Source organism: Gobio gobio (genome assembly GCF_949357685.1).
Source record: "Gobio gobio genome assembly, chromosome: 18".
In the NCBI taxonomy this organism is placed as follows: domain Eukaryota; kingdom Metazoa; phylum Chordata; class Actinopteri; order Cypriniformes; family Gobionidae; genus Gobio; species Gobio gobio.
The window spans coordinates 37,422,015-37,438,937 of NC_137111.1; the positions used below are offsets into that span (position 1 = coordinate 37,422,015).

At 38.2% G+C, this 16,923-nt stretch overlaps 1 protein-coding gene across 1 annotated transcript in view; it reads right to left on the reverse strand.

The window, feature by feature from the left end:
• gfra4a (GDNF family receptor alpha 4a) overlaps positions 1-9,878 on the reverse strand; it is a 145,321-nt gene extending 135,443 nt beyond the window's left edge. The window contains exon 1 of the mRNA XM_079842384.1: positions 9,403-9,878. Coding sequence (XP_079698510.1) covers positions 9,403-9,445 — 43 coding nt within the window. The 5' untranslated portion in view covers positions 9,446-9,878. The remainder of the gene's footprint in view (positions 1-9,402) is intronic.
• Between the last annotated feature and the right edge of the window lie 7,045 nt (positions 9,879-16,923).

The window sequence follows — 16,923 nt, forward strand, 5'->3', positions numbered from 1 at the left end:
ATCCATGTGATGTAAATGAAAACGTGGTTCATCAGACCAGGACACCTTCTTCCATTGCTCCGTGGTCCAGTTCTGATGCTAACGTGCCCACTGTTGGTGCTTTCGGCGGTGGACAGGGGTCAGCATGGGCCTGGCCTGACCTGACTGGTCTGCAGCTATGCAGCCCCATACGCAACAAACTGCGATGCACTGTGTATTCTGACACCTTTCTATCAGAACTAGCATTAACTTCTTGAGCAATTTGAGCTTCAGTAGCTCATCTGTTTGATCGGACCACACAAGCCAGCCTTCGCTCCCCACTTGCATCAATGAGCCATGACTCTGTCGCCGGTTCACCACTGTTCCTTCCTTGGACTACTTTTAATAGATACTGACCACTGCAGACCGGGAACAACCCACAAGAGCTGCAGTTTTGGAGATGCTCTGACCCAGTTGTCAAGCCATCATAATTTGGCCCTTGTCAAACTCGGTCAAAACCTTACGCCTGCCCATTTTTCTTGCTTCTAACACATCAACTTTGAGGACTTGCTGCCTAATATATCCGCCCACTAACAGGTGCAGTGATGAAGAGATATTCAGTGTTATTCACTCGGTCATAATGTTATGCCTGATCAGTGTACACCGGCCATGTTGACACACCGCAGGTGAATACAGGGATTCATGGGTCCCACATCATTGCAGTTGGTGTGTACACACACATTCAGGGTCCAAATTTAACACTTACCAAACACCAAATACAAGTAAAAATAGGAAATGCAGCATTACATGGAATAAAAAGAACTGCGAGAATAATCATTTAGCCTTGCTGATGTAAGTGACAGCTTGTTATCCGTCAATCTGACATGTCTTGCTTATCTTCTAGCAGCTTATATCTCTCAATGGAAGATTCAGCATCATAGAATATGATGTTCATTTTGCAACACATATTCCTTGCATAAAAAAAGGGGGGTCATAATCACTAAGGAGAAACAGAGACTGGCTTAGGCTGTATATGATGCTGCAAGTGACACATTATAGAATAATAATCAGTTTGACCAATATTTTGATATTATATTTTTCACTGATATGTTATGCCATCATGGTAAGTAAAAAAAAAACACTCATAAAGGGTAATATACTGTATGTATATATTTTGTAAAATAAAGATAATACCAAATGCAGTTTATTGGCCACCAAAAAAATGTATCACCCGATTTTCTCTTTTCACCAGCTAATTTGAACACACACATGTTCAAGCCAAAGGCACATGTTGGCTCTACAGTGGGTTGAGGTTCACACATATTCTCCAAGTCTCAGAAGGGACAGAAAGGCTACAGTAAACAGAACAAAACATATTTCAGTTAACACATCACTTTATATCCCCTCCCATGCAGAGATCATGAGACCCTGCATTGTTGATCTGTATTCTAGTGGTTGCGGCACATGGACTCTATGAGTCTGTTCCCTGTTCATTTGTATTCACGTGACTGTCGCTCGGCCTCAATTCCCCCCATATTCAAGACTAGACTAGCACTAACAAGAAGTCTCTGCTTGCGAGCAAGGTGGTGGCTTTCTTCAGCACCCTGTCAAGATAAAATCACCCCAGACAATCTCAGGCCTTTCCTATTCCGCCTGTCGGTATGCTGCATGGAAGTTGTAAAAATGCCAGATTCTTTTATTGAGGCGCTGGTAATTGTCCTGGCAGTTTAATCGTGCCTTTACAAAAGACGGCGGAATGACGGGCCGTTAACATAATGAGCAGCTCTGTCACCTCCTCCTGTGCTTTCTCTGCCCGCTCCCCGATTGTGTGTGTGTGTGCTTTCCTTTATCTAAATCCAAAAAAGGTCTCCATTTCTTCTCTTTTCTTCTCTCCAGATGATAGGGGTGGATCGGATCCTGTGCAACATGCCGACTGAATGGATGACTGACTCTAAATGAGCTCACACCAAGGGTGTATATTTCAGATCTGACCCCACACATGCACACACAGATAGGCCTATATATATTGTCAGGTGTGCTAGATACGACACCAGACCAGGACTGGGCGGTATGACAGCAGAAATGTGTCAACCGGTAGATTCCGGTATATGCCGCAGTACATATATCCATGGACAGGGGCATGAGGAGGAAGAGCATGTTCATTTTCTCGTATGTCGCCTCTTTGTCTTATTTGAATCTGTAGCTGTATTGTTTTATGCTGTCTAAAAAAGGAGTACACTGTAAAAAAAAATCAGGTCTTCAATTGAACATTTTCTATTGACTGATCACATAAAACATTTTAGTTGGCCAAATTGAATTTCTTGAATTTTAATTGAATTAAATTGCATCAATTCACAAATTCAATTTGGCCAACTGAAAAATTCAGATGTGATCGGTCACAAGAACATTTTCAATTGGAGACCTGAATTTTTTTTACAGTGTATGCAGATGGAGAATTGCTAGATTGTGTTAGAGGATTGTACACAATCATAACTTGAGTAAACCCTAGCACACATTACTGACAGATAGGAAAAATAGATTTGCTCAGCAAGTTAACACTGCTGCCAATAAATTACATAGTTGAAGAGCTATAATGAAATAGTTAAAATGAAAAACTGTACAGCAATATACTTAGATCTCGCATGGATCTATGAATAACTTAAATGTCAGGGAATGTTAAGATTTTATAGTTCCTCCCAGAAGGTGAGAGTTTGCTGCTCAAGCCTGATTTCTAATATTTCTACCAACACACTCTCATGGCATTTCATAACTATTTTAACTTTTGGCCAATTGGTGGCAAATTCCTATGTATTTGTATGATCCCATTCAAACATTTTTGTACAATCTGCTTACACCCCACTTAGAATTGGGTTTAGGGGTGGACTCAAGTAGGGTTGAGTTCTACCCGCTGATAAAATCAACTACGTAAAAGGACTGTAGGCATGGAGCACTGCTGAAAGTTTAATTAAAAAAGAAACAATTAAGTCTAATCTTGTGATCCTGTGATAACAAGCTTTAATATTGTGACAGTTCCTACAGTATCATTCCAGACAGATCTAGATGTGTGAAAATCTTCAAAATTTTTATTCATTATATATGACATTGCTAAAATATCTGAAGTTGATGATGAGGTTGTGGTTACAAAGGTGTTAAGTAAAACATAAGTTCACCCCAAAATCATCATTTACTCATACTCAAGTTGTAAACCCATTAGTTCATCTTGAAAACACAAAACATAAATAAAAGTTATTAATGAAATTGCCCTAATGTCAATGCTTTTGCATTCTCTTGCAAATGTTTTGTGTTCCCCTGAGAAACTTTGCGTTCGCTCGCAAAATATTTATCGTTCCCACAAGAAAAAATTGCGTTCACTCGCAAAATGTTTTGCATTCCCCCAAGAAAAAAATGTTCTCTTGCAAAATGTTTTGCGTTTGCCCAGAGAAAAATTGCCTTCGCTCACTAAATGTTTCACGTTCCCCGAGAAAAATTCAATTCGCTCACAAAATGTTTCGCGTTAGCCAGAGAAAAATTGTGTTCGCTCACAAAATGTTTTGCGTTCCCCCGAGAAAAATTGCATTTGATCACAAAACCTTTGGGTTTACAAAACATTTTGTGAGTGAATGCAATTTTCTCGGAGGAATGCAAAAAATTTACGAGAATGCGAAAGCATTGAAAATAAAATAAAAAATTCTCCCATCGCCAGTGCATGTGGGCTGGTATGCACCGGTATGCTGTACCAGCACTTCTATATTTTAATCTGTAGCATAAAGTCAAACATGATCTAAAAAAAACATTGAAAAGACTGATGAAAAGAGGGGAAAACAAACTATATATGACCACCTTTACTAGAATTGATCACGTTCTATTGTATTTATTGTGGTAAATTTTGACTAACTTGTAGAATTTATAATAGATAATCTTTTAGGGGAATATTTTTTTCACTAAAGATTTATATCACAACTGTGGCATGTTATAGCTATAGTTTCTGTGTAGGTTGCTATTTCTCATAACAAATGCTATAGATGAAAAAAAAAGAAAAAAGATAACTGCCCTAAGCATGATAATGGGGAGCCATCAATGGTCTTACCTATAATTATATCCTTATTGTAACAAATAGTTACACAACTCCTTTTTTTTTTCATAAGGCCAAGTACAAGTGGGAAAGAGCTTTAAAGTCTGGGCCTTCGTGAATTATCGACTAAACAATTAGTTTTCCCCATCCTGTGTTCTGCTAATAATGACAGATGGAAAAACCTGGCTTTCAGATATTCCAAGAAATGACAGGAAATGAACATGTTCAGTATAAGAAAAATTTTAAGTAAAGATAGTTTAACTTCCCATGACACTACCCAAAAATAGTCATTACCACATAGTTATTCAATATGTACAACATTTTGTTGTTGCATTTCTAGCAATAATTATTATAAATTTGGGTTATTGACGTGACATGGCATTTTCACTGTCACACAAGATAAAAATGAATATAATTAGTATTGTCCTCATTTAAATTGCAGTAAATGGTTAAACATTTCTTTGTCTTACATGGACCTGTTGATAAAAAAAGCTTTGTCTTTTTGAGCCAAATCTCAAAATTGTCCTATGGTGTGACTGTCTCAAGCATGGTTCAATAAATTACAACTTTAATAAATTAAAAAGAAAAGCATACAAATGTTAATAAATAATAATTTTACAAGTGTCGATTTTAGAAAATGACAATCTTTTTTTCCATCCATATATTTCTAAAAGCGGAACATACATTTTGTCACTGAAAATCATGTCCTCCGGTGTCACACCATATCCTGATTTTAAATCGGGCAATTCCACTGACAAGTTTAATTAGTTGAAGGACCCCATTCAAGGTCATGTTAGGCCCTTTCCCAAATGGCACCCTAAACCCTTGCGGTCTTCCTATGAGTCCGCACTTTCATGATGTAATGGCGCTTTGACTGTTGGGAAGAAGTCTGATGCGGGCTCGGCAGAAGTGCGCAGCGAGGGCGCATATCGTCCGCAAAGGGGATGCTCGCGAGCACCCTTCTGAGACCTAAAATGACAAATGGGACACCCTACGGTCTCGTGGACTTAATGGAAACAACACGCGGCAGCCATTGTAAGTCCACAGGACCGAAAGTGCTTATGAAGTGTGTCATTTGGGACAGGGCCATTCTGTGAAGCCCATGCCATGTGCACATGGTAAGATTTTGTCTCGGAATTGTTCAAATATTTAACTTTTTTGGATCCACTATAAAAGTGTTAATATCTGTTGTCCTTTGGTGCGACACCTCTATATTCTTCATTCTTTCAATGTCACACCATTTCAGCATTTTTTTCTTCAAAAGCGGTGTTTTACAAAAAAAATTGTACTGCTTATTTGTTAACTGCCCATTTATCATGGGTACTCATGCCATGATATAAGATTTTGGTCATAGCGTCCACCTTTACACAAAGTTCTGCACGATGAGTCCTTTATTGAGACGCGCAGCTCTGTCTGCATATCGCACATTACTGCTCATCAATCTTGCCTACTTATCCTCGGCTGAATCAAGTCAATCCCAGTCAATATTCACTCTTAAGGGACAGCTAATTAAAAAAGTCGCCCCAAAAATTTGTGCTGAAAGAATAGACTAAGAGATGTATGCGGAGGATAATTAGCAGGGTGACGACAGAGAACCTGGACAGGCCAGAAGGGGAGGGGAGGGACCATTCACATCAATGCTGGTGAGAAACAGCAGCCGTGCCAGAATAGATTCATATCCCAGCAAGGTGCGATGAACAGCACCGCATAATGTAATCTGCAACAATTCAAGGTTACTAAATGTGCGGCTAACAAATTTATTCAATCCCCCAAGAGCTTAAAGGGCTAAATGAGCATTAGTCTAGGAAAGGTGGAATTAATTTGCCTTACATGCATGAATTTCACATAATATTGTTAACTGTTGAAAATTACAAAATGATCACTTGTATTAACACTATGAGAAAGGGTAATTCGGATTTGCTCAGACTCGAAACTAGAATGAACACTTCAAAAAATATAAATGTGAAATTATAGGCTAATCACTCTTTAAATTCATAACTTAAATATTTTCTTTCCACATGTGAAATTTTTATAGGCTACTGTATATAAGATTTGGTAGCAAAGTTCCTTTAAATGATTACACTGCAATAAAACAGTTGACAAACCCATTAAAGTTTCTCCTTGGACTGGCATCGATGGCTGTCAAAGTGAAGTGTGACACAGAAGGACACAAACCAATCATCGTTCACATTGCTTGTATCTCCCCTGAAGGAGAGGACGCTTCAGAGTTTGACCCAAAATATTTGCTGTTAGCCGTATACTGCATTTCTAAAAGAGGCAAAATGCACAGATGCTGACTTCTGAGAGCTAAGAATAAAATGACCCCACAAGAAAAGTAAAACAGCTTATTAAACATACTGAAAATGTCTTAATGAAAGTGTGAAAATGGTTTGGGTTACTATTGGGTAAGGAAAAATACCATTAGATAGAAGTCAACGGAAATTCCCAACCATGACAGAAAAAAAAACGTGCAAAAATCAGTTCAAAAGAGTCACTCTACATCAATGACTGTATAAAATGTGCCTCTGGTCGCCTAGCTGCGTGGTGTCTATATGTCTTTTGTCCTCTGCATGTGAACCCAGTGTGTGTGCGTATGTGTGTGTGTGTCCTGGTAAACCCCACGTTATGAGGACAAAATGTCCCCATGCACAAAGATGGCAATATCTGAAGTCCTTGTGGGGACATTGTTTTTTGAAAATGTACACAAAAATTATCTGTGATAGGTAGGGGTAGGTTTAGGGTTAAGGGATATAAAATACAGTTTGTATAGTATAAAAATCATTATGTCTATGGAAAGTCCCCATTAAACATGGAAAACAATATGTGTATGTGTGTGTGTGTGTGTGTGTGGGGGGGGGGGGGGGGGGGGGGTTCCACCTGAATGCACACTGACTCATGGGTACTCGTGTCACCGTGGGGACTTAAATTGAGGTCCCCATGAGGAAACAAGCTTATAAATCATTCAGAAAGAGGTTTTTTTTAAAAAATAAAAATTTTACATCTATGGAGAGTCACCACAAAGATAGGTGAGGCCTGACATGGTGAGGCCAGATAACACCGTAAACCTGTAATTTTAGGAAACCCAGGTTCAAATACAGACTAAATATTTAATCTTTTTTAATAAACCAAGCAAAATTTAACTTCATAAGAGAGCTTTGACATTTTGATAATAACTGCTTATATGTTCCACTGAAAAATGGCATGTCTTTTGTAGCAAAATAGATGACAAAATTTCAGTTTAAAGTAACGGAGTGTCTATTTTACACCAAGTGCAAATAGCATGCCTTGTTGGCAAGTGCTGTTCGCACTAGCTCCAGATAAGACCCTATTCCTCAGCTGGGCTCATGCAGAGCCTTTGAAGCTATTTGAAACTGCATTGATTTGGACCTTCAACATTTTGGTTGCCATTGAAGTCCATTGTGTGGAGAAAAATCCTGAAATGTTTTCCCCAAAAACTGAATTTCTTTTCCACTGAAGAAAGACATGAACATCTTGGATGGCATGATTATCAGGAAATTTTCCTTTCGAAGTCCCAGGTTTGAATCCGCCTTTTGCAGAGCTCGCTCTTCTCTCTTTTCCTATCACATATCACATCAAAAAGGCATTTACGTTCAATAAAAATTAAGAAAATATTCTAAAAATGGAAATAAAGCACCTAATGAAATGTTTAATAATTATAAAAGCATTTATAGGGTAGGATTAGGGATAGGTGTAGGTGTAGGGAGGGCTTTTATTGTTCCATTAAGGCAGCATCCATTTAATAATTTTAATAAATATAATCATTTACACTATGTTATTATTGCATCCTGTTTATGTACAACGATACTGAGGTGCAAATAGTATGTACCTGTCAAAATAAAGTAGCGTCTAATTTCTATTTACACACATTTTCACTTAGTATGCTATTTTACTTAATAAATAGCATTTACAATATTTGCACTTAGTGTAAATATCATCTATCGCTAAGAAAATGTCATTTTCACTTAGTGTAAATAGAATCTAGTTGCTATTTACACGGTGTAAATAGCATCTATCGCTATTTGTACTTAGTGTAAATATCATCTATCGCTAAGAAAATATGCTAAGTGCAAATATTGTAGATGCTATTTATTAAGTAAAATAGCATACTAAGTGAAAATATGTGTAAATAGAAATTAGACGCTACTTTATTTTGACAGGTACTATTTGCACCTCAGTATTGTTGTACATTGTGCAAATAGCCGCTGCCTTAAAGTATTTCAAATAATAATCAAAGAGCATTTTTGGGAGGAAGTTGCATTCAAAATCTACTCAAAAAGTATGAAGGCGCAAGTTTGAATGACATGACGCTTCTGATGACGATAATGTCTTGTATGAGGATGAGTTTTCGCACCCCCACCACACACCACCCATTCACTTTCTGACATTCTCCCTTTGTTCAAGTTTGTGTGAGATATAAAACATTGTGACATTCACATGTATCTAATAAATGTAACCCATTATTGTTCCATATTCAATGTGAGAATTTTAAATCTAAAAGCACTAAATGAAGCATGACCCCAGCAGTAATGCCTCAGCAAGGCTATTAAACATTATAGAGGGTAAAATAGAACTGTCATCAAAAATCTGAGTCTTCGCTCCATGCATGCCAAGGAAGCTTCCCTTAAAACGTCTGCTTTCAGCCTGTTGCCCGATGCACAAGAGCTTCTCTTGAGACTGTTTGACAAAACGAAGTCTCAATGGAATACACAAATGAAACGACAGGACGACAGGAGCCAGCGGCATGGGGTCTAGTTAGGAGGTATCCTTCGCAAACGTTTTGACAAGAACTCATGACTCCACAGTCTCAGGCTGCTGGCTCTTCATAATTCTTTTAAGACATTTGCATAACTGCAGGATGCGTCCTGCGCTCTACCTGCGGACCGCGCGAGATGTCACGGTGACGCGCACAGCTTGACGGACAGGGTGTCAGGCTGCTGCTTTAATGATGGAGCTAATGTGCCGTGAACTAGCGCATTAAATGTAAGCGACAGGTAATTTTAACACACAAACATAATCACATTAGCAGGTCGTCCGCTCCGTCTCATTTGGTGTGCCAAACATGATAATGACACTTATGTGCGCACTGACAATATCGTAAATCAAAACAGGAACAATGTCCGACTCCTAACAGCTAATAGGCTACACCCCAACTTTCCGATAGAATAGCATATAACGACATTACAATCGCAAAAGAAACAACTTTAAGTTAAAATGCAGCGACACGGTAAAGATGTTTCGTGCGTCTGCAGGCAAAGAAGGGATTCATCATTCCCTTCACATCCGCAACAGCTGCAACTGAGCTCATCCTCCGTTCCCCCCAAATCAGCAGAATTAATCGGAGGAAAACTCACCAAAAATTGCCAGCTGGAACAAGTAGAGCCCGATGAGGTCCATCCTGTTTAGAGCCAACAATCTCGAGGCAGTAAAAGACTTTCGCGCCTGCCCGTGTCCACTGGCACCAAAGTTGTCCAGAAAACGTCGTAGTGCGTTCAGTGCTGCTTTCCTCCAAAAACGCGAGGCGCAATCCAAATCATTTCATAGGTACAGAGCACGTCGACAATCATATTTTATTCCCCAGCAAATCTGGCGCCAGATGAGGGAAACAGTTGCGCAAAATCAGTGTCACGAAACGGCACTATTTCATTAACAAGTTTGGATGCTGCGTTAATAACCTCATTAGCACTCGAGACACTAATTAAAGAGCGGTGCTGGTCTTCCGGAGTAAACTCGGCTGTTCAGCGTGTGATGCTGCGTCTCTGTCCAACTCCTGAGCGCACGAGAACTGCACTGACACCAAACCACTGGACGCGTAAGAGCACTGCGCTCTGCCCTGCAACTCTACTCACAGCAGGGATGAGCAAATGTGAGGAAACCGAATGCAATTAAATGTCAAAATCTACTTGCTCTCTGATCACTCTTAGTAAAAAAAAAAAGCTCATTCCAAATGTTACAATTCCATCACGTTTCTTTATTATAAAATTGAAGTTTTCAAATACAGAGAAGTATACATTAAATATAAGATTTTTTTTTTTCCTGGATTAGTGTTTTCTGTGGTATGCTAAAAGGTCACCCATATACTGGAAGAAAATGTCATTTTAAAGCTTTCAAAATAAATGAGAAAACTTTACCTGCCTTTATTTCTTAATAGCAACAGTTACACTAAAATTAATCACAGACAATGGCTATACACTGTAAAAAAATATCACGACTATCTCAACTTTGTATCTTTTCTCAAATCAACTTATATAATTAATGTGGTCCAGATAACATACTATTTTGAGTCTCCTCCATTGTATTAACTTAACATTGTATTAACATTTTTAATTTCAATGAACTCAAAATTAAGGCAACCAGGTGACTTACTTTTTTAAAGTTTAACCAACAATCATTTTTACAGTGTAATAATCTAAAAATTACCCACAAAACCACCAGTCCTCAAAACATGATTCAATGCTTTATGTGAAGTGACATGTGTAGGCGCATTTGCCCTTTGCATTTAACCCATCCAAGTTAGTGCACACACATTAGGAGCAGTGAGTAGTGAACACACACACACACACACACACACACACACACACACACACACACACACACACACACACACACACACACACACACACACACACACACACACACACACACACACACACACACACACACACACACACACACACACACACACACACACACACACACACACACACACACACACACACACACACACACACACACACAGTGGCCAGCCTTTCACTGAGGCACCTGGGGAGCGATTGGGGGTTAGATGCCTTGCTCAAGGGCACCTCAGTCATTTCCTGCCGATACTGAGAATCGCAACCTTTGGGTTACAAGTCTGACTCTCAAACCATTAGGCCACAACTGCCCCTAATATATTAATTTGTATACTGTATATACTAAACCGAAGAAAGAAAAGTATTAATGTTTTTAAAGAACAATACATTTGATACAGTATTAATCTTTGTTAATGTAGGTTGATAAAAATACAGTCATTCATACTTTGTTCATGTTAGTTCACAACGCATTAACTAATGATAAGAAATACAACTTTTGTTTTAATAATGTATAAGTAAATGCTGAAATGACCATAAATTACGATTAATAAATGCTGCAGAAGTATTGTTTTTTTTAGCTCATGTTAACTAAAGTTTTAACTAATGTTAAATTAAACATTATTGAAAAGTGTTACCAATATTGGGTAATTGTGCTTATAATTGTCAAAAAAATACAGTATGTCAACACAGTCTTACATTATACACTCACCTAAAGGATTATTAGGAACACCTGTTCAATTTCTCATTAATGCAATTATCTAATCAACCAATCACATGGCAGTTGCTTCAATGCATTTAGGGGTGTGGTCCTGGTCAAGACAATCTCCTGAACTCCAAACTGAATGTCAGAATGGGAAAGAAAGGTGATTTAAGTAATTTTGAGCGTGGCATGGTTGTTGGTGCCAGACGGGCCGGTCTGAGTATTTCACAATCTGCTCAGTTACTGGGATTTTCACGCACAACCATTTCTAGGGTTTACAAAGAATGGTGTGAAAAGGGAAAAACATCCAGTATGCGGCAGTCCTGTGGGCGAAAATGCCTTGTTGATGCTAAAGGTCAGGAGAATGAGCCGACTGATTCAAGCTGATAGAAGAGCAACTTTGACTGAAATAACCCCTCGTTACAACCGAGGTATGCAGCAAAGCATTTGTGAAGCCACAACACGCACAACCTTGAGGCTGATGGGCTACAACAGCAGAAGACCCCACCGGGTACCACTCATCTCCACTACAAATAGGAAAAAGAGGCTACAATTTGCACAAGCTCACCAAAATTGGACAGTTGAAGACTGGAAAAATGTTGCCTGGTCTGATGAGTCTCCATTTCTGTTGAGACATTCAGATGGTAGAGTCAGAATTTGGCGTAAACAGAATGAGAACAAGGATCCATCATGCCTTGTTACCACTGTGCAGGCTGGTGGTCGTGGTGGTGGTGTAATGGTGTGGGGGATATTTTCTTGGCACACTTTAGGCCCCTTAGTGCCAATTGGGCATCGTTTAAATGCCACGGCCTACCTGAGCATTGTTTCTGACCATGTCCATCCCTTTATGACCACCATGTACCCATCCTCTGATGGCTACTTCCAGCAGGATTATGCACAAATGTCACAAAGCTCGAATCATTTCAAATTGGTTTCTTGAACATGACAATGAGTTCACTGTACTAAAATGGCCCCCACAGTCACCAGATCTCAACCCAATAGGGCATCTTTGGGATGTGGTGGAACGGGAGCTTCATGCCCTGGATGTGCATCCCACAAATCTCCATCAACTGCAAGATGCTATCCTATCAATATGGGCAAACATTTCTAAAGAATGCTTTCAGCACCTTGCTGAATCAATGCCACGTAGAATTAAGGCAGTTCTGAAGGCGAAAGGGGGTCAAACACAGTATTAGTATGGTGTTCCTAATAATCCTTTAGGTGAGTGTATAGAAATTGTTTTATATAGATTTTTTTTAGATTTACTTTGTTCTTCACTGTAAAAAAAAAAAAAAAGTAAGTTACCTGGTTGCCTTAAAATTTTGAGTTCATTGAAATTAAAAATTTGAGTACAATTAATATTTGAGAATCGACATCACCCTTTATTCAAATATTATAAAAAAAATTTGTAAGCATATTGCATAATTGTGTGTTTTATTTGTAATAATGCAGTGAAACATGCCAAATTGTGCTATTTTCATGATTTATCGCAACATTTTTTATTTCTTTATGTGGTTCAGATACAATAATATTTTCTATTTATTAAACCAATTTCCTTCATTGTATTAACTCAAATTTTTTATTTCAATGAACTCAACATTTTAAGGCAACCAGGTTACTTACTTTTTTAAGTTAAACCAACAATATTTTTTTACAGTGTTGCTTTCTCACAGACAAACAAAATACAAAAAAAAAAAAAAAACTACAGTGACAAATGCTGTGAAAAAAGAAAAAGTAAACATAGAAGACACACAAAGACAAATTATCACTGGACAGTGTTTTCAGATTTTGAGCGAAATGTGTGATGTACAAAAGTTAGTTTCTCAGCAACCATGAAAGAAGCAGGAGATGCTCTCAAAAACAGGTAAAAATCATTCAAACCATAATTCCTTGATACATAAACTTTTGTTTTTCAAGTTGCTTTTTTCCCTCAAGATTCAGTACATATTTATTTATTTAGTTTGTGTTCTATGACACTGCAACAATTCCATCTCAAACAGAGAGAAATATTCATTCAAGCTGGGAAGCGGAGCTCTCAGCCTCAGTGTAAATAAGAAATGAGTGACGTTTCCATTAGGTTTGGCAAAAGTTGAAAATGTGTGTGTGATTGCTTGTGCTGTGTTCGATCTCTCTGTATGTTTCTTCTTTTCATCATTGAAGTGTGGATATAATAATTATGACATAATACCTGCAGCAGGTATTTTGAGTGACAAGGAAGAGAGAGTGAACAAGTGAGGGAAAAGAGAACGATAGATTGCTAGAGAGAGACAGTGAGAGAGAGCGTTTGGCCAGCAAAATGTTTGCCAGCAGGGGTTTGGCACAGCATCCTCTCTCACATGCTGAAAAACTGTGGAAACAGGCATACTAACGGCCCATCTGTTGAGAGAGAGAGAGCGAGAGAGAGAGAGAGACAGAAAGACAGAGACATAACAGAAAGTCCTTTTGCGCAGTGCTGACAGGTGATGACTCTACAGCACGTCCTTTTTAGTTTCATTCTAGTTCTGGCTCAGAACTTAATAAAAAAGATGAAACGTAAGTGCAACTTTTATGCAGTTAGAAGCATAATAAAAGTAAAATGTAATTGTAAAGAATGGCATGTTGTGGGTTTGAAAGATGGTGGATTGGTACACTTTTTACTCTAGTGGTATTATTAAGTCTATTTTTGAAGGTCAGTTTCTGTACAGTTATATACTTGAAGTCTTGGCTACAAGAGTTATTGTACTCTTTCACCATAGGAAAAAAGATATATAAAATGTCACACTTTATACTAGGTATGTCTTTAATTACTATGTATTTAAAAATAGTTGTTAGGTAAAATGTACTTACTGTGTTCATGTTGTATTGCACAAAAACTTGTTCTGCTATTAAGGTGGGATATGGGTAAGGATAGGGAGAGCTTTAAGGGTGGGTGTAAGGAAAGAGCCAATAGAAATTATAGATGTAATTACAGAAATTAATTACAGCTGTAATTACATGCATGTATTTTTTTTTAAATACAAGTACAATGTAAAAACATATATACACAATAAGTGCATAGTAAATAAATAATTTAAAATGTTAGTACACAGTAGTTAAAGACACTTAAAAGTGGAACCAAAAACAATAAATGAATACAAAATCATAATCAATTTAATAACTAAACATTATAGTTACCTTATAGTCCTTGTAACAACTGCTTCATGTGACAACTCGCCTATGTCTCCTGAAATTCATGGTCTAGTATGACAAGTTGATATTAAACCATTTTTTTTATACATTGCCGTGGGTTATTATCTACTACGCCATTTCATCTCAGCTTAGTCTGAACTCTAATCTCTTGTAATTAGTTCATCTATCAAACGCTTGCACCTTCAGATGTTATTTGAATGTATATACATAATCATGCAGACTTCAAACGTACATGCTTTGAATTTGCCTGTGGCCTCAACCATCCATATATTTCCTAAATAATCAATTTTCTGTCACTCTGTCTCTGTTTTCAGCTTTTTATTAGGTCCACACTTCAGCCATCTAAAAAATTGTAACCTATAGTGATTTATTTACCTTCCAAATACTTTACAGTCCTGTTTCGAATGTACAAACTATATTGTAGTGATTACAATAACTGGGTAATAACTAGGTACTAGTCCTGATACCCCTAAACCTAATCTTAACCTTATATTACTCTTTAATTTTATATCAGCTTACAATGACTTCAGTCATTACTAGAGAGTTATCATGCTTTTCACTTCAGAAATAAATGAGTAATTCCTTCTGAAGGAACTTTTGGGTCATTACTAGTGGGCTACAATGATCTTTACTTTAGAATTAATTATCCATTCTGCATTAATCGGCCAAGGCTCATTGATGCACGTGGGGAGCGAAGGCAGGCCTGTGTGGTCCGATCAAAAGGACGAGCTACTGTAGCTCAAATTGCTCAAGAAGTTAATGCTGGATCTGATAGAAAAGAGTCAGAATACACAGTGCATCGCAGTTTGTTGCGTATGGGGCTGCATAGCCGCAGACCAGTCAGGGTGCCCATGCTGACCCCTGTCCACCGCCGAAAGCGCCAACAGGTGAGCATCAGAACCGGACCACGGAGCAATGGAAGAAGGTGGAATGGTCTGATGATTCACGTTTTCTTTTACTTCACGTGGATGACCAGGTGCGTGTGCATTGCTTACCCGGGGAACACATGGCACCAGGATGCACTAGGGGAAGAAGGCAAGCCGAAGGAGGAAGTGTGATGCTTTGGTCAAAGTTCTGCTGGGTAATCTTTCATGGAAATGGTATTCCCTGGTGGCTGTGGCCTCTTTCAGCAGGATAATGCGCCCTGCCACAAAGCAAAAATGGTTCAGGAATGGTTTGAGGAGCACGACAAGTTTGAGGTGTTGACTTGGCCTCCAAATTCCCCAGATCTCAATCCAATCGAGCATCAGTGGGATGTGCTGAACAAACAAGTCCGATCCATGGAGGCACCACCTCGCAACTTATCGGAGTTAAAGAATCTGCTGCTAACATCTTGGTGTCAGATACCAGAGCACACCTTCAGTGGTCTAGTGGAGTCCATACCTCGATGGGTCAGGGCTGTTTTGACAGCAAAAGAGGGACCAACACAATATTAGGAAATGGTAATTATTAATTAGCTAATAGTAAATTAGAACTACTTATTAATTCTTTAAAAAAAAGTACTTTCTTGTTAGTTATTAGTAGAATGTTAATATTACTCATTAGTCCCTGTGTAGGAACCATATTCTTAAGTTACCATATTAATTGAAATGAAGCTGGAGCTGAGGTGGTGGAAGAATTGTCAGAGGACCAAGGTAAGAAGCTATTTATATACTGTTGCACTGTGATTGACAAGGTTTAATGAACATGCTCCTTCTGAAGTCGATTTAGTTCTTCATGACAATCAACGGGTAAAAAAAAAAAAATTCTATTACCAGTACATTTTATCCTGTTCTCGCAGATATTTATCCGGATATGTATACTTTATGGATATAATTACATGTGCATGATAGGAATAAACTATTCAGAGTAAACAAGACTTCATTGACAAGAGTTACATCTCTAATGGAGCCTCACATAAAAATGTTATATCAATAAAATATACATTTTCTGTCTAGGAATAAACAACTACAAAACTGTTACAAATAATTCTCTATCACCCACGAGAATTCAGCTGGTATTATTCATTCATTCCGCCGTTAATCTATTAATTCCATTAAATCATGCAATTATCTCAAAGGAGATTCTGAACCTGGGACGCAAATGACTTTTTTTTTCAGAGGGTAAACATTGACTAAACATGCCAAACGACCCTTTCAGTCCTCACCAATCATCAAACTCCGCTGACATGACACTATCCTAATTTATTGACTCAACAGACAATTAAAACTCAATAACAGGACTCATTTTCAATTAATTTAATGTCATTCTATTTGGGTAATTGCTGTCATTGTTGTAATTGTGTGGGTTTACAGAGTTGACCTCCCTGTCTGTGAGTAGAAGGAACGTGTCAGCAGAAACAGAGGGAGGTGACAACACTGCTTTTTACTTATTATCCCAACTATATGAGACATGAATATGCCACGTGTCAATGGAGCCACGGGAGGGTAAAATGT